The sequence below is a fragment of the Ceratosolen solmsi genome, unplaced genomic scaffold (genome assembly GCF_000503995.2).
Source record: "Ceratosolen solmsi marchali unplaced genomic scaffold, CerSol_1.0 scaffold43, whole genome shotgun sequence".
NCBI classification, from domain to species: domain Eukaryota; kingdom Metazoa; phylum Arthropoda; class Insecta; order Hymenoptera; family Agaonidae; genus Ceratosolen; species Ceratosolen solmsi.
Window position 1 is genome coordinate 2808858 of NW_011948431.1, and position 17481 is coordinate 2826338.

Consider the following 17481-nt stretch of genomic DNA (forward strand, 5'->3'; position numbering starts at 1 on the left):
CGTGCGACTGAGTGGCGGAGCGGTGGCACGCACCGCGACCACGAGGTGGCGCGACCCTCGCCACCGGCGCTCGCGGTGAAGCACCGGTACCCCAGATAGCCGTCGCCTCGTGCAGCGAGCGGACGTTGTGCAGTGCGCGCATCTTGACCGGACGATGGCCGTGACGTGAGGCCCCCCCGCCCCCTCGACCTGTCCACGCGCGCGTTGTGCCGTGTTGTTGTGCGCGAGCTTCCCCCAAACCCCTTCCGCCGAATGGGAGCCCTGGCCTGAGTACGGACCGGGGCCCCAGGATGCTGGGCGCCGAGCAGCACGAGGGCGTCTCGCCCAAGCGCAGATCGACCTTCTACGTCTCCCTCGAGGGCGACTCGCCCCGTAAGTTCCGTATGCACGAGGCCGAGGGCAAATCCGAGTCCGGGGGCTATCCAATCAGTCCCTCGAAGACGGCGCCGAACGTGCCGCTCCTCGCCCGTGCCCAAAGCACCGGCACCTATAGACCCAAGCGCTCCGAGTCCAGTGGCATGCTCGGACCCAAGGGCAAGGTGCAGTCGCTCACCCGGATATTCGAGAGCCCGGGGAGCGGCAAGCCCGAGCCCGAGAAGGAGCAGAAGCGGCGTGTAGAGCGCACGCGCTCCTTCAAGACGATCGAGCGCTTCCAAAGTCGCTTTGCCGCGAGGAAGGACCCGGAGGTCCGCGCCAAGTCCGGGACGCGGGAGCCGCCCGTCAAGGTCCAGACGAGTTTCACGGACCTCGTCATTAGGCGGAGCCAGAGCGCGAAACTCGTTAGGGCCGCAGCAGCCGCCGCTGCTGCCGCCGCCGCTGCTGCCGCCGCCACCGCCGCCACCGTCACCATTACCACCACTGCCACCGCTACCAACAACACAACTATTGTCACTGTCCCGATTAAGCCGGACGACGCGGACTCGGGACAGGAGAACGACGACGATGATGACGAGGACGATGATGATGACGATGAGGAGGACGATGATGACGTGGAACAGATGGAGGAGGAGGTGGAGGTGGAGGTGGAGGAGAATGTGGAGGAGGAGGAGGAGGAGGACGACGACGACGACGACGACGACGACGACGACGACGACAACGACGACGACGACGACGACGAGGAGGATGCGAAGGCGAAGGTGAAGGTGAAGGCGAAGGCGAAGGCGAAGGCGAAGGCGAAGGCGAAGGCAAAAGCGAAGGCGAAGGCGAAGACGAAGGCGAAGGCGAAGGCGAAGGAGAAGATGAAGATGGTGAAGCCGATTCTCGACGGTGAGGCCAAGACCGGGTTCGACGAGACCGACACGGACGCTGGCGTTCATTCAGGTCGGTGCTCGCGTCTCCTTGAGCTTATCGCGCGAGCTGCCGGACCACGTGACCGCGATATCCTTCCTCGGCGACTCAGCGACTCCAATTGAACACAATTATACTTGTCGTTGTAATTGAGATAGCGCATGCCCAACCGATTGTAACGACGCGGTTCTTGGGAGCTGGGTGAGCACCAGCGGTACCCTTCAATCGCCCTCGTTGTTAAAAAGAGGCCTACGCGCATTTGCCAGGTTGAGACTGCGTTATGCCGCGTTAAATTTCTAGGCGAAAGCGACGGATGCTCTCTCGCCCGTGTATGTGTGCGTTTGCGTGCGTGCGTGCGCGGAGCTTATCGATAAAATGCGACCGATGAATTTTCGATAATTTACCCGTAGTCTTTGTCAAGCATTACGCACCGTTCTATGATAATTGACTCGTTGCCGTGGAGTGAGAGCGTCATTGTGATTAATATCATTTTTATCGTACGACGAAAGTAAACAAACAAAAAGGTCGACGGTAATGCAAAGAGGAGGCATTTCAGTGAAATAGTATTATTAAATTTATCTCGGCGAGATTACTATAATTTCATGATGATAAGAGCTTATCGCATTCGAATATGATAAGCTTAGAGTTCGCTCCTTGGAGTCTACATTTGGCGAACTATTTAAAGTCGAATAGTAGCTGTTGGAATAGCCGAGCGCGAGAGTCTGTATTAGGGCTTTTGGATAAATGCAAACGCAATTTCTTTATGTAAATTGTACTGGCAACAAATCGAGCTCTTTCGACGGCCCGCAAGGATTTGGAAATTAGACTTGCACGTATCCTTGATGAATTCCACACGAATCGCCAATACTTCGCTTTACATACTCTTCTCGGCGGGAAAAGTATGGTATTAGGGCGTTTTTTTATTTCACCGACGTAATTGAGCTCCTTCGCGAAGCATTGATCTCGTAAGTCTCGTGTCGTGAATTCTTGCACAACGTCATAGCAATCTCAGGCACGCGGCTTAATGATCGTCGATCGATATCTTGCACCTTTTCTTCTCACAGCTTAATTTTCCCGAGCCCATAGTGCTCGGGAACTCGCCTCGACCAACAGTGGTGGTGACTGACGTTTTATTACACACGACTGCGGAAACCTCGATGTTACGTCAAAGTACCGCTAAATTACTGAAAAATCCGATCCCTCTTGCCGTGCCGGCAAATGTCAATTAACGGCGCTTCGGAGATACGCGGGAGCGTGAGAATTAGTGGCTAGACGAGAAAAATATACATTCGATCTCGAGATTTATTTAATGCTCGGTGGTACGCTTTGTTTTTTTAGCTTCGTCCGTGCGGGCGCATGGATCACGTAGAGCGTCCTGAGCCTTGGTATTTCTAAATCGCGGTTCTTGCTCGGGCGTGTGAAGGAAAAACATATTCTGATTAATGATTGGAATCGAAAGTATTTTCGGTTGCGGCTGATTTGGTTTTAACGACTTGTTATTCTTGTATTTATTATGATTTTATACGAACCATTCGGCGCTTAACATAATACATAAATGTAATGCCATTGAATACTCAATTAAGGATTTTATAGGACTGTGTTCGATAATTAATAAGCGACTTTTTGCTTTGATGTAATATTAGTTTGGAATTTCATGATTTTCTATTAACACGATGTCTTTACAATTAATTAGTAAGGGGGTTAAGTGCTTTGGTAAATGTAGATAAAGAAACGTAAACAGTTGTTTGGCAAATTTGGCCGAAAAATGTGTCTAAATGGTATCTTAAACAAGATTACACGTGTTAAAGAATTTCTAACATTAATAATGGGTAAGTGACATTAAGGCTATTAAAGTTTAGTCATGATGAATAAACTCAAGTCAGTGTCCAGATGTTTCTTCTTTGGACAGTTTAACGCGATGAAAATAAATTATTTTTTATTTATTTATTTTTTTTTTTTTTTATGTAGCATTGTGCAATTTTTTCGATAATCTTCGGTATTAAACAAATGCACAAAACGAAATTGATGCGACATTGTTATTAAGATATCGTAGATTCATTCGCTCGACTATTAATGGCCACAATTTCACATAGAGATCTGCAAACCTACGCGTACTTACACATGTATGTCAGATCGTTGATCAACCAGTTTTACATGTATACATATTAGTGTATATATATATATATATATATATATATATATATATATATATATATATATCGCATGAAAGGTCATGGATAGAAGTACCGTTTTAGGACGAGCATTATCATGTACTTATAATGTGATATTTAACATAAAATACGATCGATAAATCCGTTAATGTATTTTACAGTGCTTCGTCATTATACATCTGTATGCATTATGTTTTAAGAATTTAAACGTTGGTTATAACACTGTTTTCTCATTATTTATAATATATGAATATGTAGATTTTCCGACATTGCAAGTAAATACTTTACAAAGTATTTAATATTTTTTCACATATTATCGACTTATTATTTTTCGTTCTTATAATCATGCAAAATGTTCTATACGGCTATAATAATATTCTTAATAGTATATAAAAATTTATTTCTTTTAACGCGATCGTTCGTTCCTTGCCTTTGTATTTTAATTAATGTAATACTTATTACGCCATAGTTCTTATTCGCTATTCTTTCAAAATCGATGTTAATTATTCCAGCGGACATAGACAAATTTATGATTATTGTAAATAAAGTTATAAAGTTTTTCTGTTACAATTTAACGTTTCGCAAGGATATTATGTAATTTTAAACATTTAACTGACACGAAAGTCCCAAGTTATTATTATTCGATCAATTTTATTATACACCCACATGATTTGATATATTTCGTAATGATATTACCGGGAATAGAATTGTATTCCGTTACTTACAGTCCATTAAAAAAATTATTTACCAACGAATCAAAGCAAAAATTCACGGTTCGCGGGAACACGTGTGCGCGCACGCGCGCATGTGTAATATGGGAAACATAAAAAATAGTCAAAAGTTTCTGGATCATAAATTGAAATGTACAGACGATTAGTAGCAGCTTGGAGTTTTTAAAGCCGCGAGGGCAAAGGAGGAGAGGATGGGATGGGGCCATGCAGTGCGACCAACAAGTGTAACGGCATAAAGTTATCGTTGCACAAAAGAAACATTTATACTTGAGCTAATACTCGGATATCTATTTAATAAATATATTCAAATGAGTTATCATGACCTTCATAATAATTATTAATGCACAGTAATATAAAGTTAAGCAAGCTTGGGAAATAATTATCTTTTATTTAGTCACGCTAAAGTAGTGCATAGGCAAAACCACAGAAATTATCTATTAATTTTTGGACGTCTGATATAAAGGAAATAAAATTTAGATAGATCTAATCGTTTTATAGCATAAAGATTCTACTAACATTATCATTTTTTCAAAAACATTCGTAAGTTTATTTACGGAAACATTGGGTTTTTTTTTTTTTTTTTTTTTTTTTTAAATTATATTATAATGTCCGTAATCTTTCAATACCAAATATGTTTCATTGCATAATGTTTTAAGTCATCATTAAGAGATTTTATCGTGTGTGTGTTTGTTGATATTAACAATATTCCAAATTAGAATACGATATTTTTAATAATTTTTATCAGTCTTTAATGGGATTTAGTCGTAAGATAGAAGGTTTTCCATAATCGTCATAGTAATGCACAATTTATTATCGGCACGCAACAAAATAATCTAAATAACAATTTTTTATTTTCTTTAAGCTGTATTAGTGTATTGTATGGAATATGGACTATGTTCGAAGAAGGTATCTTGATAGCCAACAAAAATCCAAAAAAAAAAAAAAAAAAAAAAAAATATATATATGTCGACTCTATTTATTATTGAGAAAATATATATTCTTGTGTAAACGGAAGAAAAAAAATAAAAATAATATGTAAATACTTCAAAAGAGCTTATACAATTGAGACACTCGTACTTGTCCTTTAGTTGCTGCACATGAATATTTAAGAAACGGGAGCGGTTCGTTGCGTCATTAATTAATCCATTACAGGGTACGCCGAAAGAAAAGCAGCCATGAGTTAATTAACGCCTCCCCAATCCATTTCGTGGATACTTTTACAACATTCGGTGAGGATCGAGAAGATATATAAGAGCTTTCGAGTTCCATGTAACGCTGAGGCATTTCCTCGACAATGAGGAATACTGTCATTACGAGATAAGCCAGTCAGTTCTATAACCGCAAAATTATATCTTCTCCTCCGCATCGATTGAGTATTATTAGACATTTTACTTGCATCTCTTAAATCAATAGCACCGTCGAATATTTATCAATTTATCAATTCTGAATTTTGTCTATTATAAATTGCGAATGTTGAGTTAAAAATCACCTTTAACCCAATCCATAAGCGAACGTTAATTTTCCCATTTCTCCTTTATTAACAAACGCATATAAAATTTATATTAAAAATGTCTAAATGAAATAATGATAGGTGCCGTGAGAAGTGAGATAGTTCATAAAAACGACGAAATAAATATGTATGGTTGGGGCACCATAAATACCTCATAGAGAAAATTTGAACTTCGATAAAACTTTAAATCAACAATATTTCATCATCCCACTGAGCTTATTTATCTACTACGAGGCGTTGCAGCCTATGTCTTCTGAATCTCCAACCACTAGCCTTCTTACGGCAAAAAACAAAAGCTTCAAAATTGCGGTCACGATTACATCGAAAAGAATAAAATAATGACCCTCAAGTATGATTTCAGCGTGGTTTTATTCGTCTAGTTGGGCACGATATTCGCAATTACTTCAAGTATGCTTCGAGTGCAGATTGGATGCAAGTCGCAGCGTCGATTCTCGCAGTGTTCACAATTCTTCATTACACCGATTTAAAGTGATTCATTGGCTATGCTCTTTGTGTAATAAGCTCGTTTACTTATTTCTATTGCATTGAAAATTTACGTCTTACCGACGTATGTTAATTAAATTATGAAGCTTCACAACAACTGTCATGGATAATAATTTGAACGAATAGCATAATAAATAGAATGCGCAATCAATCAGTTTTTTTTTTTTTTTTTTTTTTTTTTTTTTTTTTTTAATTTAACTCGGTATATGGCTTAGCATAAATTACTTTTATAATTGAGATTGTACTTTATAAGTTTATTATGTATTGATCGCCTGGAGTATCGGAATTGTTTATATCAGTTTTTCAGGCGTAGAGCGTTATAATTTTATTATCAATTTTCGTTCATAGTTCATACTCGTGAACATTAAGTAATGTTAAATTTACCATTGCCAGCATACCAGTAAAATGATAATGTGCGAGCCAAGTCCAAACACTATTATTTGAAATTAAATTTAAATAGTCTAAGAAGAAATTTAGAAAAAAACTTTTTTATTCAATCAGTATTCAATTATGACGATTTATTGGCCCATTATTATCGTCTTTAGAATTATAGAATCTTTAAAGTAAAATTCATAAATCATTGATACTAGCCAATTTTTATATGAAGAATTTATATAATATTTTTATTTATTTGTTTGTTTGTTTGTTTGTTTGTTTGTTTGTTTGTTTGTTTGTTTGTTTGTTTGTTTGTTTGTTTGTTTGTTTGTTTGTTTGTTTGTTTGTTTGTTTGTTTGTTTGTTTGTTTGTTTGTTTGTTTGTTTGTTTGTTTGTTTGTTTGTTTGTTTGTTTGTTTGTTTGTTTGTGTGTGTGTGTGTGTGTGTGTGTGTGTGTGTACGCGAGCGCGTGCGTAATAATAATAATAATAGTAGTAGTAAAAAAAAAAAATTCTGTCTTCAAATATAATTTTATACCGGTACTTGATTTTATTAAATTAAACTTATAAAATTAAATTTATTTTTCGCATTTTTGTTACAAGCTAGATAAAATACTCTCTTCTCCGTTTGCTCATCATTTACAAAGAATTCCAGAACATCGTCTATCGTGTTTTATATAAATCAAGCGCTGTTATCGAAAGACTTATAATTCAAGCGTGGATGCAAACTATTACATTTTGCCGCACTCTTATGATTATCGGCTTCAACGGCTGATAAAGATACAACACAGCCAAATCGGACAATTACAAATTAGAAAGCGACGGAGGGTCATAGGGTTCGGCCACCAATGATCTCCGTTTGCCCACGCGATGGAGCTCGCATATCATGTCAATTAGAAGGCGAGCTAATGGCTCACCTCGTAATCCGATTATGCAGCATACGGGGAACGTCGTCTGTACCCAGGAGGTGTTTTTCGGGTTACACCTGCCGGTCTCGGGTTCCTCTTGAATGCGACGACGCGTTCGCGTTGTGCTACACACTGCCTCGCACCGAATAACAAGGCGCGGTTAATGATGCCTTTGTTCGATCCGGAGACGGAGACCCATACACGCACGCACGCACGCGCACATATATACATAGAGATAGAGATAGAGATAGAGATAGAGATAGAGATAGAGAGAGAGAGAGAGAGAGAGAGAGAGAGAGAGAGAGAGAGAGAGAGAGTGAGAGAGAGTGAGTGGTAGTGGTAGTGGTAGTGGCTCGGTCGTCGATCGAGTACTCGAACCTCGTGTGCTCGCGGGCCCTCGCCGTTCCTTCGTTATTTCTTTGGGTCTTGTGTGCCGTAAAATTCGTGGTTGGAATGCATTAATTATCGGGAAAATGCCGAGACTGGAATGTTAGACTTCGCATACAGTAGTACGATTTTGCGGAGATTTTTGAAAAACGGTAAAGAATAAATGACGTGAGATTATAAGTTTTCTTACTTAATTACTCATCGACGAATTTATACGATAATTTGCGATTTTATGTAGATGAACTCGTTGCGCGAGTGCGTAACTTTAAGCAAAGAATTTTCGAAAGTACTTATTGATTTCAGTATTTATATCCGTTTTCATTCATAATTGCTCTAACAAAGTCTTTTGCTGTAAATGCATTGACGAACATTTTTTTTTTCTTTTTCTCTCTTGTTTTTTTAATGAATGCAATTGTAAGGATTAAAGTAGGAAAAGTCGAATGCAAAAGTCTTGTGAAATTTTTTTTGTTGAATTACGCATCGGCTACAATTGGCGCGTTGTGAAAGGGAATAATATAGATAAAATAACTTATATCGTGAATCTTACATAGACCATGGTTTTTATATATTTACATTGGTAATTGTATTTTACATTATTTTTACGATACGGTACAATCGTAACATTGTTTTGTCGTTTACGGCAATACGTTTATCTACGCTATAATAAATAATTCGAGTTATTATTAATTTTAAGAATGATGTCAGTGAGTATTAATGTTTCACGATTCAGCTTATTGCGCATAAAAATATTTGATTTTCAATATTTTATAAATTGATTAGTTAATAAAGAATTTTTATTAAATTTGCATTCGGAATGGATAATGACATAAGTATCGTAAAGATCGAGTCGTTAAAAATGGTTAAAATGCTTAAAGCTCGTTGCCCGAGTTCCGAGTGCAATTGGTAAGATTGTATTTACCGAGCAAATATTAAACATTGTCGTTTGGTTATAAATGAAATGAACGGGACCGGCAGCCATCTCCCATCGTCGCGACCAACAAAAAAAAAAAACGACGACGGTAAATTCCTTTTTCTTTCGTGGCCCGTAACTTCAGCCCGCAATTTCGCATGTAAATTCGCGCGCACTGGCCTTACCGTCCAATTTTCGAAATTTCAATGCGTATCGCCGGCCAAAGTTGGGTCTTACGGCCCATGCACCGTTTTAGAAATTGCCCTTCGTATATTGCCGAGCGTGCAAATTTTCTTTATGATGCTATGCGGAGGTGCGTGCCGCCGCTGTAGCTCAGTGAAAGGTTCGAGACGGCAGCCGCCAGGCCCCGCGTATTTTCTAATTGCTCTACGCGCTATATCGAGTGGATGTAAAATGCAATCCCAAGTACCTTATGCGCCCGGCGTATTAGCGATAGTTGGTTGCTCATGAGTACGGTGGTCCACTTCTCTTTCAATAATTTATGCATCCACGCATTGTGCTGCACAGAATGATTTACGATGTTGGACATTGCGAGTAAGATGGATTTTACGTGATACTTATTAACGATCGTGTTACAATGATAAATCTATAGACGATATTGTAAGAGAATAAGTTTCACTTCATAACTTAATCCAAACAAACATTTCCGATGTTTGGCGGACTGAAGTATTGAGAAAGAACTAAATGCCTTGAGAATTACTTCTACCGTTATTGGCCAATCGCACAAGCATATTAATTAGACAATGTGCTAGTTTTTATATCGTAGTATAGAGAAAAATTCAATATGTAAAATTTTTTTTATATGGATTGTATTTTGTGTAAATACTACTTTAATGTACATTCCTTTGGAAGAAAAAAAAGTATGGAACTTTTTATGGAATTCAATTATACGTAGTTCTGTCACGGATACAATCTAATTTAGACAATGAATATTATTGTTAAAATAATGATCAGTACCAACACCGAAAATAACGACAACAACAAAAATAATCGCGACAATGACAACGACAACGACAACGACAATGACAATGACAACGACAACGACAACGACAACGACAACGACAACGACAATGATAACAATAATAATTGTAGATGAAATATTTAATAGCATGGGTCGGATGATGTAATAAATTTTAATGAAAAACTGATGGTGAAAAACTTTATAAATATAAACGTAGGACAAGCTTGTGTTAATATAATGTCGATTGTAAGAAAAAAGATTATTTTAAAATTCGTTAAACGAGACTTTTTAAACTAGTTCATTTTGTTCTATTTTCGAGGAACTTTTCTAGCCACGAGTCTCTCAACGTCTCTCCAACTCGTATATTTACAAAGTCTTCTTGGAAATTTTGAAGGGACGGCGCATAATGCAAACCACTTAATCGACATTCCAAAACACAAAGATAATTTAATGAGAATTTAAAAGTTCCTGCTAGTGTTTTAGGTATTATATAGGAATGATGTTTCTTCGTTTATGCAAGTAAACAGTGTTTAGCTTACGTTATAAAGAGACCCAACAATATATACATTTATAAACCTTCCCAGGCGATCGTGTACATTTAATATTATGTAGCTTGATGATTACGATACGGAAGCCTCAATTACAATCGCAAACAAGGCCGGTCAATACAACATTTGCCCATTAGTCTGCGCAATAAATAAGAAAACGCGCAATATTATGGATTATGGGAAAGTGGCGCTCGCTCGACTGGCTGATTATGGATCTTGAAAATTAACGTCGATTAAGCATCGGCCAGAGCGAGTGTAAGCGCTCGGGTTGTGAAAGGATTACGTAACGAGGCCAACATCGTCGTCCGAGTCGAGAACCTCGCGTACTTGAAATATACCCGCCCCCATCCGTACAGAGGTACTTCGTAATCTGTCTCCGCGTCTTATTAGGCCCTTTTGTCTCGATTTCCCCTTCGTCGCATCCCATACCACCTCCGCCACTTGCCCTTCCGCTGCAAAATTTCTCGCTCTCGGTCCTCCAATATGAATCACGACCTCGCAGAAAATTTATGGGACTCTGCGCCCCCGATTTTCCAATGCCTTACGTAATATACTGTTTGCTTTGATTGCGTTATCGCAGTCGCGATGGGTATTAATTTTGCGCTCTAATGCGTAATAGTCGGTCGGCACACCGAGGCCTGAGAATTGCGGTCCCGCGTCTCTCGATAATGTAACTTTACACGACCATGGTAAAGCGTGCAATTTATGCATCGGGAGAATTTATTTCAGAGAAGGGAGCGTATTTTTATCCGGGTACGTGTAAAACCCACCTTTCCTATTCGACGATATATTTAGGAACTTTTACAGAGCCTTAACAAGCGGTAGGTATTTTCGGGATGCCGTGATATATGCCGCGTTATACGGATAAAAAGTTTCATCTTGCCGGGGCATCTCGAATACCCACTACACGGTCATGGCAAATATATGACAATAGTTAATACAGATATAATAATGTAAATATTCTTAGTAATGCTTTAAATTATCTTGATTAACTTAATAATACCATCAAGCCATCACCTCCACATTCAATGCTTAATAATACTCTTCGTACTAATTCATACGCTCTTTGTTGTTTGTTTTAGGTGAGTTTCTAAGGATTTGCATACGATGACGCTTGCAACGCCACTCAGTCCCGTAAGTTTTTTGCTCGTAAAGTTTCCTGCACTTTTAGCAATGGTTTTTACGATCAATGCCACTCTTTTCATGTAAAATATTTCGTACCGCGAAAAGTTGAGACTTTCAAAAGCCATCGATTTCGTTGATTCGTCGCAGTCTCGGTAGCCACGCCAACGACACTACCACACTTTGACATAAAGTCGCTGCGAGTGCGAAAAAAGTGCGTAAAGATGGGGGGAAAAAACAAACAAATACAGTAAGAAATGAAAGAAAAGAAATAATCGTCAACAGCCATTGGCCCAACGTGGCTCGTCGATGATCGAGACAACCCCATGGAGTTAATGGGAAGTCTCGGTCGATCGGCGCTTGGCAATGAGTTTGGCCAGGTTGGTCGGGATGGCTGGTGGGTACGTACGATGCCTCATCTACCATTTGGCCTACTCTTCTTACGGGGTAGGAGGGTGGACGGTATCGTGGTTCGTTCGTGAGCTAATGCTACATGCGACTTCGGTAGCAGGAAGATGATGCAAGTCTGCGACGCCCATCTTTTGGGCGCACTCGGTACGTCCGCAACTTACTTCCTGACCTCATTTTCGAGAGGCATTTGTATTTCCCGTTGGCTCGATGGGGCCACGTACGTGCGGGCCAACGAAATTTTCAGCCGACTATTTCTTTAACGAGCGCCGTTCCTTTTCTACGTTTGACTGGAAATTGTGTTAGCGCGGCCAAGTACGAACTGCATTTTTTAATGGCAATATCTCAGTAATTTTTCAGAAAAATTTAGCGGCAATCGGTCGACTCTTAAAAATAAATCCAAACTTTTTAATGTATTTCTAGTAAATATTTACATATAATTATTTCACACTATTATACGACATGCCCATGTTTATGAAGATATTTTGCCAAAAGTTGGGCAGCGTTAAAAATTACCTTACCAAAACAAAATGCTCGGCATTGCTATTAGGAATTATTATCATTGAGCAATAATAACTCGATCATTTTATTTGGAAATTTTTATTTGGAAATAACGATGACGACGATAGCTCGAAATTTATATTAATTTAAAATCATAAATATGACAACCGAGGAAAATTTTCTTCTCTCTTTTGTTAAAAACAAATACAAATACAAATAATCTACGAATTTATGCTTAGTAATGATTTATCTTGAATGAAGCTTGAGCGGGACTTTTAGCTCCTATCGCGTGCTTCCAAACGTTCATTCTATTTGCTGAGTTTTCTTTTTTCATACTTTTCCTCGGTGCAATGAAAATAATTGACGTAATCTAGACCAATTGACGTGACCCCATGTTTTTCTCCCCTTTCCCCGAAAAAAAAAAAGAGAAAAAAAAGAGAAAAAAAAAAGTTAAAAGAAAAAAAAAAGAAAGAAAAAAAGAAATAAATGGAACGAGGGAGATGGTATACAAAATCAATTTCCCCTAAAATACGGCACTTCTTGTATAAGGGGTGAATACGTGTTTACCTTACATTTTTTTTTACATTCTTCATTTTTTGGTGCTGATCCACGCAATTCTCGGTTTAATCTCTCACACTCGTATATAAAGAAGTTGAAATTTATCACGGATAGCGAATAACGAATAGTCGGGGTGACCGTGTGCGAGTGAGCCGAGTGGATTCGGCTTGCAAGAGTTTAGCAGCAGCAAAGCTTTCCGGTATTGCTCGCAAAGGACATTTATTTCCATTTCCACGTGGCGTTCAATCGGTAAATTACGATTTAAAGCTTGTCAACATTGAGCATTCATTCGATTCGCATTCCCCGAGTGTACAAATGCATTCGTTTGGACGCTTTCGTTTCACCGGACATCGCATGTTCCTCTTCATTATCTCTTCATCGGGTTTTACGACTTATCTTCATTTCTACGTGAATTACGACGCAGCCGTTTGAAGAAAGCATGGATTTATCGTTATTAAAAACAATTTCTTAGTAAAAATTTCGTATTACGATAATATGTTTGATCGACTCGTACGATACGATACGATTACGCAAGCGGACAATTATATTAGACGTTTGTTTGGTTCATCGTGGGTATTACGTATCGGTTACCGTGAGGCGCAACGAGCCTCCTGTAGGTTATAATAATTCCTGCAGATGGCGCACTTTCGAGCATACCCCTGGCCGGGAAATATTTCCTGTGGGATACGACGATCTCTCGTCGGACGTTTGTATTATCCATTATTGGACCTCGGCCAAGCCAAGGGAGCCGCCGTTGTCGTCGGCATCTCCTAAAGAACGCAATCGGGCCTACCGAAACGCGCGACCGGGCATCGAGATGTTGTCATGAGAAGTTGCCGGAAATGTCTTCCCCAAATGTGTGACTCGTCGTTCGCGGAAGGCACGGTGTTGGTGGCATGCGCGAGGCCATAAGATTGTCGCGCTTCTCCGTAAAGGAATAAGCTGTGCGTGCATTTTTTCCTCCTCCTACCAGGTTATTTGATTAATTTTCGTAGGTAGTCGTTGTCTTTGTCGTTTTCGTCGTCGTGGTCGTCGTTGTCGTTGTCGTTGTCGTTGTCGTGGTCGTCGTCGTCGTCGTCGTCGTCGTCGTCGTCGTCGTCGTCGTCGTCGTCGTCGTCGTTGCTCTCGCCGCCTTCCTCACCGCCACCACCGGAACGCGCGCTGGAGAGAAGGAGGATGGCCGGTGAGCCAGTAGCCGAGGAAGGCGGCCACGAGGTTCTTGGCTTTCTCACGCGAGGAAGGGGCCCCCGGGGCCTCAGAGTCCGCCTGCGGATGGCCGCCCGGTGAGGTGGGGAGGGAGGGGAGAGAGGCCTTTTACGTGCCGCCGTCTCTCCTCCGCGTGCACTAATGCCACGCTCCTCTCGGCGCTCGTTTTGTATTTTCGAATGCGCGGCTCCAGTCCGATCGACGCCGCTCTTTTGTTCCGATGCGGCTGAACGGGTTCTCGTCGTGGGAGGAAATTGCGCCGGGTTAAATATAGCTTTGTTCAAATAGCCGAACGAGGAGGAATTTATCGACTGTCCTCTCGCGCATCGAGTAAAAGTGACTTTTTAGTTGCTCGTGTGCTTTACGAGGCTTCCCCCTCTGCCTCCTCATGTTGAATCTTTCATTGCAGAAGCGTCAGCTGGAATCGTGCGGTTTTAATGTTCATAGCTCTTGAATGTTTTAAGGCTTCAATGTTTTTAATAGGACTGTAACTTCATTGGGACTGTAGGGATGTAAAATTGCATATAACACGGAAACCATTGGCTCGAAAATTTTTATGGGAAATTGCTCTATTGGACGTGTCGTTTGGTGCCGTTAGGCATTTCTATCTACTCACTTTATAGATTTTAATAAATTTTCGACTACTTATATCAGGCAATTTATATTATTAAACCTTAATTATGTGTGATACAACACAACGTATGTATGGACTTCTCAAATTGTACTAGAATGGCAGCTTATCAGCTATTAGGATCTCGTAAGCTTATTATTGCAATAAGAATGTAAAAAGTGTTTGTCCATCAACTTTTAATGAAAAATTCAATTTGATTTATGGAGAGGCCGAGGAGGATTCAGTTTAAAATTCGAGCACGTAGAGTCATTGAGGAGCGGAGTGTTAAGTTTACCGATCGAACCCAATACGCACGCAAAGAATTCTGATCGTCTCTTTAATATTTCCCAAAGCTACTATTCCGTCTACAAAGTATACAACTCCAAATCTTGTATATTTTAATTAATTCAAAAAAAAAAAAAAAAATTTCACTCGAAAGTAAAGAAGTAAATTCCCTTTTACCTGTCGCGAAGCCGATTAAATAACAAATTATAAATTATGGATAATATTTGCAAAGTCTATCCTCGTCAGCATATTGTATAAGTAATTTTCAAATTAAATCGTCATATTATTTTATATTTAACACTAGATTAGTTAATATCCAAGGCATTATTTCATTCTGGCGATTAAAGTTTTTTTCATTGAATTTCATGACTATTTATTGAGGCTTATGGATCTATACAATTTAATTTTCACCCCATCGATATAATGCATCTCTATTATTAGAATCGATTATCCGTCGTACTCATTATTTTGTTGGAAAAGAATTTCAAGGCACGCAGAGAAAATGTGTTACAGACGAACATATCCATCCGGTTGAATAATCATTACTCTTGGTGTTTCGTATGTACATATAGCGTTAATAATTTGCTGGAAAAGTTTGTTAAAAAAATTCAATATTCATGAAAAATTGCATTCTTCTATCAATTAAGTATAAGTTAGTAATGTGAAGTAGTAAACAAAATACTACGCACATAAATGTAAATTTTGAAAAATTCTAAATCGGCTTAATCAATGCGCGTAGAATATATGATAGAAAATTTAAAAAAAAAATTTTTTGTAATTTAATTTTCAATCCTATTTTATTAATCTTATTTTAGAGGAATCAACAGTTATACAGAGTTGTGATTTTTGACAATTGATAAAGCATTGTAAATGTAAATATTAAGTATTATCTTAGTAATATTAGGACATTTAGACAGAAGACTAGAAACCTCCGAACATTTGTCCTATTTGTATATAACCGATCTTCTTTTATTCTTTTTTTATATTTGAATAATACCAGAGTTTCAATATCACGCTCCATTACAAAATCATTTCTTCATTTATACGATTTCCTGTGTAGAGAACAGTTACGCAGCTCGTGCATGAATTCAATGTTGAGATATCGGTAGGTAGCTGTCAACGTAACGATGACCAAAAAGAGTCAACTGATATTTCCTCACGGGCAAGTGGAAATGTTTTAACTTTGAAAGAGGGAGAGAAGATTGGCTTTCCGTTTGACGGGATTTCGTGTCTCTGCCTCTTTCCACTTTGTTTGACATATGATTAACTTTGGGTCGTAGACCTTCAATCGTGTTAAGGAACTTGAGCGCAAGTTAAAAAAACTTGTCTAACGCATTAAGTTATTTTTATTTACTTCTATGAAAATATAAAAGAGCTCGACAATAGATTTGAGAAAATAGTTATTAAATTTGGTTAAATATTCTTTCCTTAATCGTGATCGATACGAGGCATATTTTTAAAGCACTTATCAGTAGTACATATGCGAGAGTCTAATAAAGAAAGACGACGAATGAAATTGTCACGTTGCACCGATATTATACACACTGCAATTGATGAATAAATTAAAATATTGGAGGAAATCCAGCACTGTCAAGGCGGCAACGTGGCAACGTCGCAGCGTCGCAGCGTAACGAAAATAACCAAAATAAGCAAATAGTGATAATGGCGATAGTCCCTCGATGTATCGCCTCTTTCTTCGATCGGATGAAAAATTCACGCTATTTGTGCAGCGACATTCGAAACCGTTTATTTGACCTACATTAATTTTCCCGGCTGTCCGTTCGTCCGTGTTCGTCCGTGTTCGTCCGTGTTCGTCCGTGTTCGTCCGTTCGTCCGTTCGTCCGTTCGTCCGTTCGTCCGTTCGTCCGTTCACTATCGCCAATGTCGGGGGCCGAGCACGCTCGTGTACGCTCGTTTTATTGCACCTCGAGGTAAATAGTCGGCTTGGATCCCTCCTACTTTCTTTCCGATTCGCTTGAATTTCATTTCGTAACGTTGTGCGTGAATTTTAAAGCGAGCCGCGCCAATGTTTGAAAGTTACGCTCCTCGAGGGTTTGTCGAGCACAGGGAATGCCATCACCGCCTTTATCGACTTTCCCAATAGTCGTAAAATGACCCTTCTCGTTATTTATTAATTAAATCGCCATTCCGGGGTTTATCCGTTGCCTAGAATACGCCGCGCTTTATTGCGCGTGTCAAATCTGTTTGAAAATTCGTAACGGCGGGGCATCTGGCAGTGACGCTATTTACATAAACGCCGGCGAAACTGCATGAAAATGCCGTGTGGACGCGGGCCTCCCAATTATTCATCGGCGCAATTGCCCGTCGCCCATTATTTGCGAAATTATAAATTGCACGCAATTAAGCGCGAGCCCCAGTGAAAATGGGCGTGCGGCTGAGAATGGGATAATAAAACGAGGTCCTAACCTCATCGTCCGTAGCCCCCCCCCCCCCCCCCCCCCCCCACCCCCCCCCCCCCC

General features: G+C 39.9%; 1 protein-coding gene across 1 annotated transcript in view; it reads left to right on the forward strand.

The window, feature by feature from the left end:
- Positions 1 to 213: 213 nt before the first annotated feature.
- The window catches only part of raskol (Ras GTPase-activating protein raskol), a 113807-nt gene continuing 96539 nt past the window's right edge, over positions 214 to 17481 (forward strand). Inside the window, exons 1-2 of the mRNA XM_011502046.1 lie at positions 214 to 939; positions 1252 to 1320. Of these exons, the coding sequence (XP_011500348.1) occupies positions 291 to 939; positions 1252 to 1320 (718 nt within the window). The 5' untranslated portion in view covers positions 214 to 290. The remainder of the gene's footprint in view (positions 940 to 1251; positions 1321 to 17481) is intronic.